Below are 16,498 nucleotides of genomic sequence, written 5' to 3' on the forward strand. Positions count from 1 at the left end.
TCTTCACTACAATGTAAATTATAGTTATTGTTGTTATTTTTGATATTTAAAATAAAATTATTTCTCAATCAAAAAAAAATATTAGAATCATTTTTTTTTAATTAAAAGGTATTTTTAGGGAGAATATTTTCTACTGATAGATTTTTAAATGTAAATATTTTATAAAATATTAAACTAAAAGTTTTTTTTTCAGTTTCTCAAAGAAAATCAACTACAGTTTTAAAATAAGAATTATAGAGAACATGAAGTATTCATAAGTTGTCACATTCATGTAAAAGTCTTAAACACTGAAGTTGTTTAAAAAGTTTTTATTTCTTATTTATTTATTTTTTCCTATAAGGCTGACACATGTTAGAAGGTAACAGAAGAAAATGCTAAGTTTTGAAGTTAAATTTACAGTGCTAAAATTAAATTATAAAATATAAAAATAGTTTCAATTAGGATTTTCAAATATAAAAGTCGAAGAAACTTAAAATTCAATGTTATTACATTATAATAACCTCTCGCCCTCTTTATATTTCTGCTGAGTAGATAAGCTCAAATTTAGACAACAGGTGTCTAACAGATTAGTAGCCTAGTAGACAACAGATGTCTACTAGGCTGATTTTAAATCTTAATTAGGCATGGAATTATTATAAAGAAGTAAAAGAAATCTGGGAAACAGGGATGTGATTACATAAACTGCAAAAAAAGAGGAAATCCAAAAATATAATGCAAAACAATGCTCTAAGGAAAAATTTCCAAAAAGTATGAATTAAACAGTCAATATACAGAAAAAATTGTTCAAACTTCAGCCCAACTGTGTTTTATATTCATTTCAAAATACACATAAAAGTAAGAAATCAATAGTATATGATTTTTACAAAATATTTTCTGAAGTATATTGTCCAAAAACAAATTTAAATTTATATAGGGAAAAATATGATGTGAAAAACCAGTACTTTGTAGAAATACACCACACTAGCACATTTTAGTAAATATCTCTTTAATGCTCACTGGACCTTGTATATCACCAGAACATTAAATTTTTTTACAGGCCTTTCACTGACATGATTCAATTGAAGTTTTATAGTTTACTTTTAAGCAAATTCCTTTTCTGTAAAAGATTGAAATGTGGAATATTTAAAACCTGGGATCTCTCTCTTTCTTATTTTGTTCTGATTAATATTTCCCTGCAATGTGGTAGCTTTGATAGATATTTCTTTACGGCTTCATCAGACACTAGTTTTTTCCTTTGACTAGATTGTTTGTGATTTTTTTTGTTTCCCTCAGATCTTCTGCTTTGTAGTTCCTTGCAGTTGAATTTATGTTTTTACAGAAATTTCTGCTTACTTCATATCTTTAAGATAGTCCTTCAGAAAAGTCAATTGAATTGCAGATATCTGATTAGGCATAAGTTCATATTTCACAGTCTGAATGGCATCAAATGACTCTATATTTAGTCTATTTGTTTCAGAAGAGATGACCGAGTTCATGATATTAAAACGAACTCAACTAGAGACCTATGAAAATAGGTTAACATGGTACATGCCACTTTTTGACACTAGGCGAAAGCATCTAGAATTTTCAATTTTTAACCCCTAGCTCCTTCTGCTGTGGTTGATGTAAACTAGCAGCAGGATGCTTGTGTATCACCAAGTCATAAGAACTTCTTGATCTGATGACTAATGTCATTAGTGTTGCAAAAAGAAGACTTTTCATTCAATGTTCTTGAACATTCAACATATGCTTGCAGTACATTTTTTTTCAAGAATTTATTTTCTAAATGCAATCTTGAATTTAGGGCGGAAGTACAGATTTTATGGGAAATTCGTGTGTGTGTGACAATAAAAACAAAAAATTGCTATTTTTGTTATTGTATTTTTACTTTGTAGTGGTTATTTTCTTCTAATTTGTTGTTTTGTATTTTCCTTTTTGTTAAAATGGTATATCTCTTGGGCATAATTTCAGGGGATTTTCGGGTCACGAGGAATCATTATTAGACAAATGTCTGCATTTCCTCACAGAAAAAATCCCTTTCTTTGAATCCCTGCCTGAGGGTTACCCTTGAAAACGTTTTCAGGCCGGATTCTTTTTTATATTTTTTTACATTTTTTATAATTTTTTTGGTTTAATTTTTATTTGATTTTTTTGATTTTCCTATTAACTTGATTCTAATACTTTTGTATCAATTCATCTGTGTTTTAGAAGTAGCTGCAAATGCGCTCTCTAAATACTATGAAGTTCTTTTTTTGTTTTTAGTTTGAATAGGTAATAAATTTTAGTTGCGATTTCGAAACTGTTTTGTTTCGTTTTCATTTTAGTTTCGTTTTCAAACTATTTCTTACTTTAGATTGGTTATATATATATATATATATATATATATATATATATATATATATATATATATATTAATTTTATAACAGCGGGAACGAAAATGGCTTAAAAAAATGTTAAATATTTGGGAACGGAAGTGGAGAAATAAAGTGCTAAAAAATAAATCATTTACAAAGAAAGAACAAAAAAGAATTATATAGTAAGGTAAATATCTAATTTTCACTTAGAAAGCAACTTTTAACAATTTCTACATGCAATTATTAATGAAATAAATGATACCTGGACTAAATAAGATACTTGGCATGACTCAACGTTGTCTTTAACAGGTTCGAGTACCCAACCACTGGCAACAACCTAAAACATAACCTTATGTCAGGCCAGATAGAATTATAAAAAATAAGCAATCATAAATAATGTTGTTGCTCTTCCCATGATCTAATTGGATGTATAAAGATATGGACAGAAAATTACAACTATTCATGAAATGAAAAAAATGGAATTAGGTTTCTGTTATAGTATGAGTTAAATCTTCTAAAAAAATTAGGATTTTACAATTATTTTGTGGATGAAATCACAAAAGCAAAGTTATAAAAAATATTTAATTGAAATTTTTAGCAACCATTAATTACAGTCAACCAAATGGTTAAAAAAGGTGGCTAGTAATGTGAATGTGATAGGAATTAGAATATATTTCTAACTTATTAGAAACAGACAGTTTTTTTAAAAAATGAGGTAAATTAACCTTTTAAAAGTTTCTCAAACACAAAAAATTGCAGAACAGATATAATAAAATCTATAAAATAATTTTAATCTGCTTAATTTTAATATTTTTTACTCACAGTTCCTCGAACAATATCTTTAACAGGAGGACAAACAGCATCCTTAACAGAATGGAAACCAAGCAGATATTTAGACCCCTGTATTTTTTCAGTCTGAAGAATACAAAAATCCTGCACTTCTTTATGCAAAAGTGTGACAGATTCATTATACATGTGAACTAAAAAAAAAAAAAATAATTAAGTAATAATAATTGAATAAACAAAAATAACGTGAATCATTTAGCATCCTGCCTTAGCTTCTTAAGAAAATAAATATATAAACATATATATTTACTTACTTAATTTTTGTCCTTCTGGATATTCACTTAAAACAGTTATTTTCTGAAAAACAAAATTTTAACAATATCATAATTTAAATTTTTTTAAATTATTTTTCAAATTTCAGCATATTATTATTTTTAATTTTAAAATACTTATAAAAATTACAGAAACAAAGAGTATTCTAAATGAATAAGAAAAGTGAGTATTAGAATACATTGTAATTGATTATGTCACTGTTTCAAAACTGTTACTGTTTATCACTGCAATGGACACAAAAAGAAGAAAAAAAAAATATTACTACACAAAAATGACACACTTTTAAGACTCTTATATTTGTAGCAAGATGTGCTTTAAAGATTTAAAAAATTATTTCAATTAATTACTTCAAAATACTAACATGTAATGCAATGTAAGATAAGAATAGAAAGCAACAAAAAACAAACATAGATGCAAGTTATGATAATAAAATAATAAAATTTATATATAAAAAATAATAATAATAGTAAAAAAATAGACACAAAAAAAGTAAAACTATACCATAGGTAATTTGATAATTTTTCTTAATTTTTAAATTAAAAACATTAAAAAAAATTAGATAAATTTTTGAAATAAGAGTCTAGAATTTCAATAGAACTTTTTATTATTATTGTCTGTTTAATTCGTAACTTTACATAATTGAAATAAAATGCTGCATTATTAATTTACAAGATTAAAAAAAAAATTCAATACATAAAACAGGGGTGTTTGTGGGACCCCAAAAAATCCCCTGAAACTTTTACGGACTTACTACCGGCATTTTGGAGTTTCGAGAAGGGGGGGGGGGTAGAAATGAAAAATTACAATTATGAAGTATTGAATGACCTAATTATAAAAGTTCAATGAATTACTTTTTTTGCAAAATTAATAACCATAAATTTTCAAACATATAAACTACTACATTTTATGCAAATCTTTTAAATTACCTGAATTAATTCTTTTAAAAAAATTATCTAATTTCTGCTGCTTTTTTTTTATTTTCTGATGTTTGTGGGCTTGTCTTTCTTTTGTGGTGAACTTCATAATTGCAGGAAGGTTGACTTTTATTTTCCTCATTTACAGTTGAAGAAATTTCCTCGAGAACTGCACATGCAGAGGTAGAGGCAGTTTGCTTTTCTGCTAATGTAGAAGGTTTTTCAGAGACTTTTATAGGTGACTCATCTGAAATACATGTTTTTAAGTCCTCTTGATATGTTTTCCAACTTCTGTTCATATTCAGTAAGAGATCTTTGTGAATTGGATCAGTCATTGGATTTTTTGAGCCATATTTTTCACATGAGGTTTCTTTAGAAGCCATTAAATCATATTTAATAGTCTGCACTGCATCTAGGGAATCAATCTTAAGAGAGGTTCTATAGTCAGTGACAAGTGTGTCCATTAAGTTGAATGCACTTTCCACTAATGGGCCATGGAAGCAGCTAAGGCAGGCTTTGACCAATTTAGCCAATGTAGGATACTTATAATCATTTGTGAAATCATCTTTTAAATTAAAAACTTTAGACCAATATTTATCAATTGTACACTTGACTTGATTTCCACTTTCATCAGATGTGTAGAGCATTTCTTTGGTGATATCAATATCACTCTGGTATAACCTTATTTCAGCTTCTACTTTTGACTTTTCATTATCACTAAAAATATGGGACATAAAAGATGATAATTTTTCAAAAGCTAATATTGTACTGGTTTTACCTCTTAGCTCTGGATCTAATGCTGTAAAACTAATTAGATATGAATTTTTAAGGGGTAATTTCTGTTTCATATGCTGAAATTTCTAAATGAAATTCTCTTGCGTACATAAATAAAAAAATATTTCAATAAGCGAAACGAAAAATTTACACGTGCATCAATAAATGAAACAAAAATTTTACACAGCAAAGAAAAAAAAGTTCCGAAGCGATCAATGACAAATAGCTAATACGGCGAAAAATCCCCCTTCTCTAATTATTGGCGCCACGCCAGGAGAGATAAGACCTTTGAACCCAGAATCACGTTATCGCACATCTGGTCGAACGAAGTCTCCCCCTTTTTTTTTCTGCCGCGCCTACTTGCCGAAAAGAATCCAGAAGAGAATGTACGAGAACCGGGGGAATGAGTCATAACTCGCAATAAGGAAAGAACAAAAAAGAAGTTTTTTCCCCCTTTTCACGCATTATCACTGCCTTTGGAGAAAGAAAGGAAAAGTTTTCACCACACACACTGACCTTGCGTTTTCTGCTTTAAAAGCAAACAAAATTACCCAGATCAAAATAAATAATTCATTATTATTCCTACTTCCTTTTGAACGACGATCCCCGGAAATTCCGGGGATCGAAGTTCAAAATCCCCGGAATTCCGGGGTTTCCCCGGAGCACAAACACCCCTGATAAAAAGAAATATGCTGTTCTCACTTAACCCAAAATGGTGAATCAACTGTTAAGACATGAAAAATAAATACTCTAGTAAAAATTACAAATCATAATTACAAAAAATATTTTTTTTAATTATAAAAAAAAATAGAAACATTAAAATTATATAAAAAATATTCTTACTTTGACAGTATCATCATACATAAAACGTGTTAGAGGATTGCAGAGTGTTTTCCACACAACATTAAGAGGAGTTGGAATAATTCCTTTACATAAATAGCTAAAGAGAAAAGAAATTCAATATTGGTAGTGCAATGTATGCAGTTAAATATAGCTAATCACATTACTAAAAGTGAATAAATTTAAAAAAACACTAAAAAATTCATTTTATCATGTGAGAGCATGATGTTAAGAATTCAGTTAACCACGTGGTCTCACTGTTGATGATAGTATATTTTTTTTCTAGTAAAAGCGAACTTGACTCCTGTGCTAGGGGGAGTGTGATCTCGCCTCTCTCTCTCCTGAGAAATTTTATGTGTAGTTTTCTAGGCCTACTACACTATGGCGTAATCATGTATCTTTTGTTGTTGATGTTACCAATAAACCACATAAAAGACAATATGTGTCTTCAAGTCATTTCACCCAGACACAATCTTCACTATCAAATAAATTTTTGTGTAATCATGAAAAGCAATAATTTAATAATATATGGTAATGAAACCCGGGAATTATTATACTGGGTAAAGATTGTGTTTAAGCTCTTGAATTTGTGAATAATTGTGGTGCTCTTGAAATTTTGCATTTATCTAGGATTATAACTTGTCATTGGACATTTAAAAAGGTACTGTAAACTTTATTTTATGCATGAAAATGGAAACTCTTGATAAGTTAAAGACGAAACGGAAGATATCTCGTACTGCTTGTACAAAATTGATTAACAAGGTTTATTTGTTATTAGAAAGTCGTGATATTAAAAAGGGAAGCGGTCAAGAACAACTTTTGGAGCATTTATTAAGTTTAGAAGCAAAACAATTAGATCTCAAAAGCCTTAACAGTGAAATTGAGGATTTAATTTCTGATAGTGCATTGTTTGAAACAGAAATTCAAAGCTCTCTTGAATATGAATAGCAAATAAATGAAGCTAAGTTCAAAATCATAAGTAAGATCAATAAGTTTTAAAATTAATCAACAACCTGTCGCACCACTTGCTGCTAATGGTTCTAGAGTAAGAATTAACTATCCTGCAACAGGCATTAATTTGCCAAAGCTAAGAATTCCCACATTTAGTGGAGATGCTAGCACTTTTCTAGAATTCATCAATAGCTTCAATAATACAATTGACTCTAATGATTCATTAAGTAATGTTGATAAATTCATATATTTAAAATCTTTTTTATCCGGCGAAGCTTACAGAATTGTTTTTGGTTTTTCTCTTAGTGAAGAAAATTACAAATCGTGTTTATCTTTGTTAAAAGACAGATATGGGAGACAAGATCATTTCATTTGTCATTTCATGAATCGACTATTAGAAATTGAACCTGTAAATTCCTCTTTAAGGCAATACAAAGGGATCTCAAGGGATTATGAAAACTGTATGATGAGAGTGAAATTAGTATAAGAAATTTAAACTCAATGGGAATTGCATCCTGAAATTATGGTCACTTACTTATATCAATTTTATTAAAACAATTACCCCAAGATTTAGTTGTAGAGTTCCATCGTAAGAAAGATTCTTCTAAGATTGGTGATGTTAACGAATCAGATTTATTACAAATAAGATTAATCAAATTTATAAAAGTTGAAATTGAATCTCACGAAAAATATTGTAACTGGACATTCTCAAAAAGTTCCCGAAATTCCCCAACATCCTCAGCGAAATTCTTCTTATCATGGGCAGACTAAATTTAAAAATAGGTTGCCTTCATCTGCTGCTTTAAATACTGTTGTTAAAAATGTGTGTATTTTTTGTAACTCTGATACACACACAGCATTAAAATGCAAAACTTTCTCGAATGAACAAAAATCGGTTGAGATCCAAAACTTTGCTTACCAGCTAGAAAAATTGAAAATGAAAGTTTAAAAAAATTAAAAAATTATCATTATATATATATATATATATATATAAAGAGAGAGAGGAGGGGAATAGAGACTGTGACATGAAACATGACTGTTTCAAACCAGTTTAAACTGGTTAATGACTTAATGATTAATTAAAACAAGTTAAGTTAATGATTAATCAAGTTAATGATTAATTAAGTTAATGATTAATTAAGACAAATAATAATTTTAAAAATAATAATGTTCTCACATGATAACTTGCAATTTGCGATAGTCGAATTCATTTTTTTTTTTAATCATTTTAGTATAAAGTTAAAAGTTTTATTTTTAAAACAATAGTATGTAAGAGAAATTTTTTCTTTTTCAACATTGCTCGATTTTCCTAAAAAAATCACAATTAAATTCAACTTTTTAAGCTTTAAAAAAAAGGACAATACATCACTTATGATTTAAAAAATTATTACATTTGATTTTTCATACCTCACAAATGATTATTTATGATAAATTTCAAAACATGTATCAATAATTCATAATCTTCTTTCACTTTTATATTGACTGTTTGAATTCACTCCCATAAAATTAATCTCTTGCATTTGAAACAGTTAGTTTAATGTAATGATACTCACTGACTATATCATGGCACAGGTAAAAGTTGCAGATGTAATATAAGGATGACTGTGAGAAAGACACATTCATGTTAAATATGAACAGAAAATAAGTAACTTGTAATAATTTGTATAGAATGTTTCATTTTTTCCTCTAAGCCCATACATCATTCTTAAAATTGGATTTTTTTAAAAATTTAATATGTCCTTATTTCAAACTTGCTTTCTTATTATTTCCAATATTAATATTTTCTTGTTTTGGCATACATCATGAGTAACAAGCAAATACTTCTTTATATTGAAAAAAAAATTACTAAAATTGAAAACAGATTGCTATACTATATATATAATCACAGTCAAAAGACAATTGAAGAGCTGTTGTAAAATTACAAGTTGGAAAGAGAGGGAAAAAAAATTACCTCATAAACACACATGAGTCAAATGACATAGTTTTCTTAAATATGGCAATATTCTTATTGATTTCTTTAAATCTAAAATGATTAAAACGTATATTCAATAAAAAAATTAAATATATACTCAAACATATAATTTTAAAAAATATATACAATATTGATTTGTATTTCATGAAAAACAAACAAGCAAATAATTTCAGAATTTTAAAATATTTAAATAAAGGAACTAAAAGTTCAGATAACAAAAACTGTGATTTTCACAAATACATTTTGAAGCTTAAACAAAAATTAATTACGAAATAAGTATGAATTTCTTTTTCATCTGATAATCAATTATGCTGTAAGAAAAGTTACAACTTAATAATAAATTGTAATAGAAAAATTATTCTTTTTCTCCCTTATACCTAAAGCATTTGCAATTATACAGCAAACTTGTTAGAATAAAAACATTTAACAGTAAAATATAATAGTCATATAATGATCCATAACTATGTTGGAAATTTACAAATCACATTTGTAGAAAAATTGCTCTCTTTCAAGTAAATAATTACGGATTCAATAATTTAAACCTTAATTTCACAATTTAAAAAAATTGTTTCTATACCAGAGACAGTCTTATATATATATTTTTTTAATTATAGATAATTAAATTCTTTAATTTTGAATTTAGTACATTTTTTTAAGATTGAATATTTAGCTAAGATTAAATTACAATCTATTTGTAAACAGTTAAAAAGATGGAATAAAATTTATTTAGAACTATGGAGCAAAAAAAGGAAAAAAAAAAAGCATTATTTAGAAACAATTTCAAAAATGTTTAATATAAGAAATGTTTTCCTTGAAAACTAATCAAATGGTATTTTGAGCAGTCTTGAAAGAATTATTATAATTAGATACCAATCCTATCCAAGAACATCATTATAAACAGAATTACAAAGTAAAAAAATGTCATAATTTTTTTTTCAAAATGAAATTCATTCTAAAATATTGCTTCTAATAAAATGATATATATATTCATGCACAGAAACTTTGTGAATATGCTACTTACACCCAACCTCCACTTTTTCTTTTCTGTTCTTCTTCAGGTGCATCAATATCAACAAGTGATGCCTTGAGATTCTAAATTTGAAGACATTGTATTAATGAATAAATACCTTCTAACTTATTTAAAAAATTCATTCATCTTAAGACTTAAAATTAAAAAAGAAACAATACTGCAACAGGTAATTTATTTAAAGCAGTTAAAGAGATAAGTTCATGTTTGTAAAAATTTTGTGAGCAGATTTGTAACATTAAATATAATTAGCTAGTTAGTGCAATAATCTAATTAAAGTAAATGAATATTACTTTTTATCTTCAATTCAAAACGTTGAATAACTGAAAATCTCACTTCATTAGTAAAAATAAATTATTAATTAAGAATACTAATATTATTATTAATAAGCTGGTACCCAGCATGTTGCTACCACAGAAGAGATAATTTTAAAAATATCGTTTGAAATTTAAAATAGCTGTCTTGTTTAATTATGTATGATAGAAAAAATGTTATTTATTTTCTTATCGGAAATGAATTCATTGAAATTTAATTATATATAAAGAAGAAGTACAAATAATATTTATTCTATTTTTTTTTTCAAGTGCTTTAGGGTAGACAATATTTTATGTTTTTCGGTCTTCAGCAAAAACAAATAAATTTCTTGGCTGTCCGACTCGTAAGCATCCAACATATAACTGACCATGTGAAAAACATGGATTTTCTAGGTTCAATCCACTCACTTGAAGTGATTGACCTTGTGCCTTGTTGACGGTCATCAGGAATGCAAGTCGAATGGGGAACTGAAGTCGTTTGAAATCAAAAGGCATGTCGGTGGGAATAATGGGAATGCGTGGAATGAGCACATCTTCCCCAATCCACTTTCCGTTAAGAATAGTTGCCTCGCTTCTTACCGCATATTGGTCTTTCGATTTTTATGCACATGATAGGTAGCATATAAATGTTGTCTTTCAATTCTTGTCAAATGTTGATCTTGAGATTCTGAAGCACTTGAATTTACAATTCGCAAACGATCTACTTTATTGCTCGCTTGTCGTTCTTCGTTTGTTTGAAAAGCTCGAATTGGCTTATTTCTACGTGCTGCGCTGGTAAATTTATTAAGTAACGAACGTTTGGGGACATATTTTTTGTCGAAGTAATCAACACGATGTACGCTTGTATAACCGAAATATCGTTTGTCGATTCACTGAATAAATAAAAAAATTACTGTTTGCACTGGAAAATTTCCATCATCATATATAAATTATATATTAATTATTCCATCATAATTAATATATATTTTAACTTGCTAATATCTTGCATCTATAAAAGTAATTCTATTTTGTATGCGTGAGATAAATTCTGAATAACACGTGTGGTTTGTCGCAGACAAAATATTGTGCATGCTGAATGACAACAGCCTGTGTAGGTGACTGCTCATTAATGAGAAGAAAAAAAAAAAAATTAGCCCTTGCACTAAATATTTTCGATTTTATTTCATTCACATCGATTGGCATCAATCATAATAATTTTATTTTGTTTGATATATGTGCAATTAACTCCGAATGACGTCTGCCATTTACTGCTTTTCTTTTGTCCATTTTAAAATATAATCTTCGCGCAAGTGCAAGCAATAAGTTAGCAAAGTTTCATTGGAATCTGTTGAATGGTACAGTAGTGCATGAGATATGACAAACAAAAATTCATGATAACTGTGACATGATATGATAACTGTACTATGCCTATAACCTTCACGCAGGTGCAAACAAAAAGTTGACCAAGTTTTAACACAATTGGTTAAACGGTACGGCAGCACATAAGGTATGAACGAACAAAAATTCATTTTTATATGCTAGATATGATAACTGTACTATGCCTATAATCTTTGCGCAGGTGCAAGCAATAAGTTGACCTTCATCGCAATTAGTTGAACGGTACGGCAGCGTATAAGGTACGAACAAACAAAAATTCATTTTTATACATTGGACTAGCTGAACCAGCAAACGTTGTTATACCATATAAATTATTTCTAGCGAATATTTTGGTCGTTAATTAAAAAATAACGAATGTATTTTAAGTGTTTGGGGATGGGATCTATGACAGAAAGAGGAATGGAGCGCTGTAGACGATGATCGCCGATAAAAACAAAAAAGCACCACCCATTCATTTTCTCAATACAATGTATTTCATTAACGTAACGGACATATACATGAAATAAAGAAAATCAATATTCATTTCGAAGAGCAATTGAGTGTACGATATTTTTTGTCAGTCCATCATTAACCAACACAAACATGTGAAACATGTCTGTGTGAAAAACATGGTGTGCCCAAATCTAAGCCGCAAACAGACTTCGTTTGACCTAGCGACTTATCGATTGTCATTGCGAATGTCAATCTAATAGGAAATTGAATTCAATTGGCACGTCTGTGAGAATCATTGGAATTCGTGGCAGCAAAACATTTTTGGCTCGGAATTTGCCATTCAAAATGGTGGCTTCGATAATGTTTTTTTATCAACTTTTTAATGACCAATCGCGTGCAAATTCCGAAGTAAAATAACGGGAGATCCAACTTCAGTCGTAGAAGGTGTGGTGGCATGCCAAGCAAATCCAGTGAGTTCAAAAACTCTGTTGGATAATTTACAGCTTCGTTAGCATCGCAAACTGTATCGATCGATTTGTATGATACCAAGTCGCCTGGCAACGACTGTTGTATCTTGAAGTTTAAATCGTCGACGTCCACATTTTTTGCTGCCAAAATGGCTCTTTCTGCCAGCCACGAATGATTTATGGATTGTGTGCGTACGTCGGGAAATCAATGCCGTCAATGAGAACATTTTGCCAATCAACGATAATGCAGAAATTAGTGGGCAATTTTATGCATTCAGTATTTTCATAGAGAGCAACTTTTCCATCGCCGATATCTAACAATTGGTCCGAGAATGCGTCAGCAGATAGATCTTGTAGCATTTGGACGCGCATGCTTATTTTTAGCTGGACGTTTTCAACATTACGCCACAGTGGCGAAGATTTCAAGCAAGCGTCGATCTCATCAGCGTACGTTGGACGTGGAATGACGGGATAGGGAGACCCTAATTACCTAGCGTAATGAAATATGCTTTACGACCTATTCTCATACTTGCCAAATACACATAAAAAATTTCATAAAAATCGGTCGAGCCGTTTCGGAGGAGTACGAACACACCGTGACACGAGAGTTTTATATATTAGATATAACTATTGTAAGAACAACAATAACAAAAATTTAATGTAGACCATTCATAATTTTTAAACATTTTAAAAAAATAGTAATTAAAAGTTTTTGATTTATTATTATTTAATGCTAATGATTTCTAGATACCCATTAAGCAAGAAACTGCCACGAAATTTCAGTATTTAATTATTAATGCAAGAATGAAATAAAAAAAATTAAGTATATTGTAAACACTGTAACTATTTTACATTGAAAATAAATTAAAAGTGTATACTGGATTAGCATTAACTTTAATATTATCAATCTGCATTTTTAAAAGATAATCTTATAAAATCTTTACCTCTTGAAGAACAGCGGAGATGGAATATTCGCCTAAAGCTTTGAAATCTATGTTATCTTCTGTAAAAGAGAGAGAGAATTTAACATTGAAATTTATGTGATATAAATAAATGGTCTTTTTTTCATAATTTCTTTCATGTATCATATGTAAACAGATTCACTTTATTATTATTATTTCAAAAGAATGTGCAACTGTAATAAGAGATCATAGATTAGATACTTCTTCCATAAAATACTTCTTTCTGAACAAAAAACACATTTCTGACTAACAAGCAATTCACAGAACATATGCAAAGTGATGATGTGTGTGGAATACTCATAGATTTGCATCTTTAACTCTTCATGTTGTTACAGTGGAGATGAACAGGCAAATGTGAGATACAAAAAGGTTGGGATACGTAGCAGCAAACCAAAGAGATTTTTTTAAATTGAAGATGAGAAGAATAAACGTTTTTAAATCAATCTTCTTTAATAATATATTTAGAAATGTATAAATTTTTTTAATAACATTTTGACAAATGTATAAATAATCCTTCCTAGTCGCATAAGTAATTTCTCATCTTTGAATTTTTGTAAGTGACTTTCTTGAACTTTTATTTTTTTTAAAAAAAAGTGAAAAATTATGGAATCATAAAGGAATATATCATTACAAAAATGTCTTCGCTATAAAAACTGTAATGTAAAAATAAAATCCGCACAAATAGATTTTGTGATATAGAAATATTTCTGCTTTTTATATCTTTAGGATGAATTAAAGAAATTCCTATAAAAGTCTGTGATAAACTGATGATTGATCAACAAATAATTTGTTTTGAATTGATAGCGCCTTTATTGTAATAATACATGTTAATCAATTATCTACAGTATATTTTACTCCAAATAAAGAAAGAGATGTCTTATTTTTAAAAAATTCTGATTTTATATTGAAAATAATAACATCACACAGATTTATTATTATTATTACAGAGCTGATTGTTTTTTTACAGTACTAATTATTATCCCACCGTTTTGTAAAATAAAATTTTTATAATTATAAATGATCAGTTTAAATTCGTGCAATTTGAAAACTTCATAATTGAAAGAAACTATGTAAAGTAAAAATACATGAAGGCTCTATATTTTAATCGCATACTTTCACTAACCATTTCACAGATAACAATCGACACTTCATTAAAGTGTAAAATAACTAGCAAAATTTATTTTACTTGATGATATTAATTGCTATACTGAGACATAGAGGGATTTTAATTAAAAGTCAGAAAACAAAATGCTGCATAATATTAATGTTACATAATATTAATTTTTAGATTAAGAACAAAGAAACCATTATCTCCATTTACATGCAAGATATTTGTTATGAGCAAATTTGTTAAATACATAGAGCTTAGTATAAATAACACTTTAAATGCTGCATAATTTAGATAAATTGTTTATTTTATACATCCATCCACTCTATCATTATATTTAAATTCACTTCACATTTTAGCTTTTTATTACAGAAAACTAATCGAATTATTAATTTATTATACACTAAGTGGCCTGGAAAAGTTATTTCTTGTAATAAGTATTCTATGAACTAACTGAATCATGTCTTTTAAGAGCAAGAAACATATAAACAAAAATAAACTCATTTATAACTATAGTGTGTGTGTGAGAGAGTTTATGAGCATGTGCTGTTTTTTGAAGGAACAGACGTTTTTTTGGCACTTTTTAATCTTTATAATTTTAAATAAATAATCCAATTTTTATCTTTTATCAAGATTTCTTTTTTTTAAATCATTATCAACATACTGCTTCACACCAGATTAGTAGGCAAAGAACACGAAAGAAAGGCCATGGGAAAATATTTTGAACTTATATAGTTTTGGAAAGGAATTTATCAACCTGATATTTTGGTTATTGTGGAAATTAACAGTCTGTGTAGTTCAGAAATTACAGTGAAGCCACAATCTGAGCAATTAGGAAATAATTTTAAAATGAAGAATAATTAGAGATTATTGCATTTATATTAATTAATTTAATCAATCATTACAAGTAAAAAATATACCTCGTGCACTGTGTGCCATTTTGAGAAAGTTCTGATCACCCTCATTAGTGTCTGATAAATCGAAGTCTTGATATGAAGATCTGCTCGATAAGTCTTCTTGACTGGACAGAGAGGAATTTTTTTCAAACTTGAAAAACCTCTTTTTATTTCTTCTTGGTGATAAGCTCCTACAAGGTGAAGCACTCCTACTCCTCTGACAAGACTCAGATGAATGTCGGCGAGGAAACAACACATTGAGAAAAGAATGACTAGCAGCTCGTTGCGGTTTCTGATCATCTTCTTCAGGCTGTGTAATGGTAAGCTCTGGAGGCTTCTTTCGGATAGGAGCAGAAAGTGAGGACGAGCGTCTATTTTCGATTTCCAGTTGCTATCAAAAGATTGTTTCTAACTCCAAGTGCAATAGTAATAATGAAAAGAGATCGGTAATTAACAATTTCAATCATATAAATTAAAATCAAGGAATAACAAGAAACAAAACTTTCAAAAATCTTTTTTATCTTGATGTAAACCATGAATATTTTTGATCAATATATTATAGGAGAAATTAGCTACATACATGGTCATAATAAAGTTTTCCAATAAATAAATATTCAATTTAATCAATATAATCTAAATGATACAGGTATAACAAATTGAAAAATCAAATTTTTTTTTTTACATACAGAAGGAATGTTTAGATGTGATAAAATGCTAGAGGAAATATGCTGTTTAATACAGTATAAAATATTTACTATTATTTTAATTTTAGAGGTTTTAGATAAAAATTTAATTTTAAATGCTCATGTTTGGTATATCATAAACTGGGAAAAAACTTATCACATTTTTTTAATTGCTTTGTAAACAAGCAATGAATAAAAATACTTGAAAAACCATTAGTTTCAATAGCAGGCTTAATGTTCTATAAAAACAGTTACGGCAGCAAAGCTATCTTGAAAAAGGTCCAACTTCAAAAACTGTGTAAAAAACAGTAAAAAATCTCAAAATATTT

The 16,498-nt window shown here is 28.3% G+C and overlaps 1 protein-coding gene across 2 annotated transcripts in view; it reads right to left on the bottom strand.

Annotated features, from left to right (window-relative positions):
- The window catches only part of LOC129968575 (uncharacterized), a 37,589-nt gene that overhangs the window by 4,461 nt on the left and 16,630 nt on the right, over positions 1 to 16,498 (bottom strand). For both annotated transcript variants that reach the window (XM_056082600.1, XM_056082599.1), the window contains 8 exons: positions 15,511 to 15,877; positions 13,465 to 13,523; positions 9,925 to 9,995; positions 8,883 to 8,954; positions 5,984 to 6,080; positions 3,434 to 3,476; positions 3,156 to 3,313; positions 2,596 to 2,670 (listed from right to left, as the gene is read on the bottom strand). In XM_056082600.1, the coding sequence (XP_055938575.1) occupies positions 2,596 to 2,670; positions 3,156 to 3,313; positions 3,434 to 3,476; positions 5,984 to 6,080; positions 8,883 to 8,954; positions 9,925 to 9,995; positions 13,465 to 13,523; positions 15,511 to 15,877 (942 nt within the window). The remainder of the gene's footprint in view (positions 1 to 2,595; positions 2,671 to 3,155; positions 3,314 to 3,433; positions 3,477 to 5,983; positions 6,081 to 8,882; positions 8,955 to 9,924; positions 9,996 to 13,464; positions 13,524 to 15,510; positions 15,878 to 16,498) is intronic.

The sequence above is a fragment of the Argiope bruennichi genome, chromosome 5 (genome assembly GCF_947563725.1).
Source record: "Argiope bruennichi chromosome 5, qqArgBrue1.1, whole genome shotgun sequence".
Lineage (NCBI taxonomy): Eukaryota > Metazoa > Arthropoda > Arachnida > Araneae > Araneidae > Argiope > Argiope bruennichi.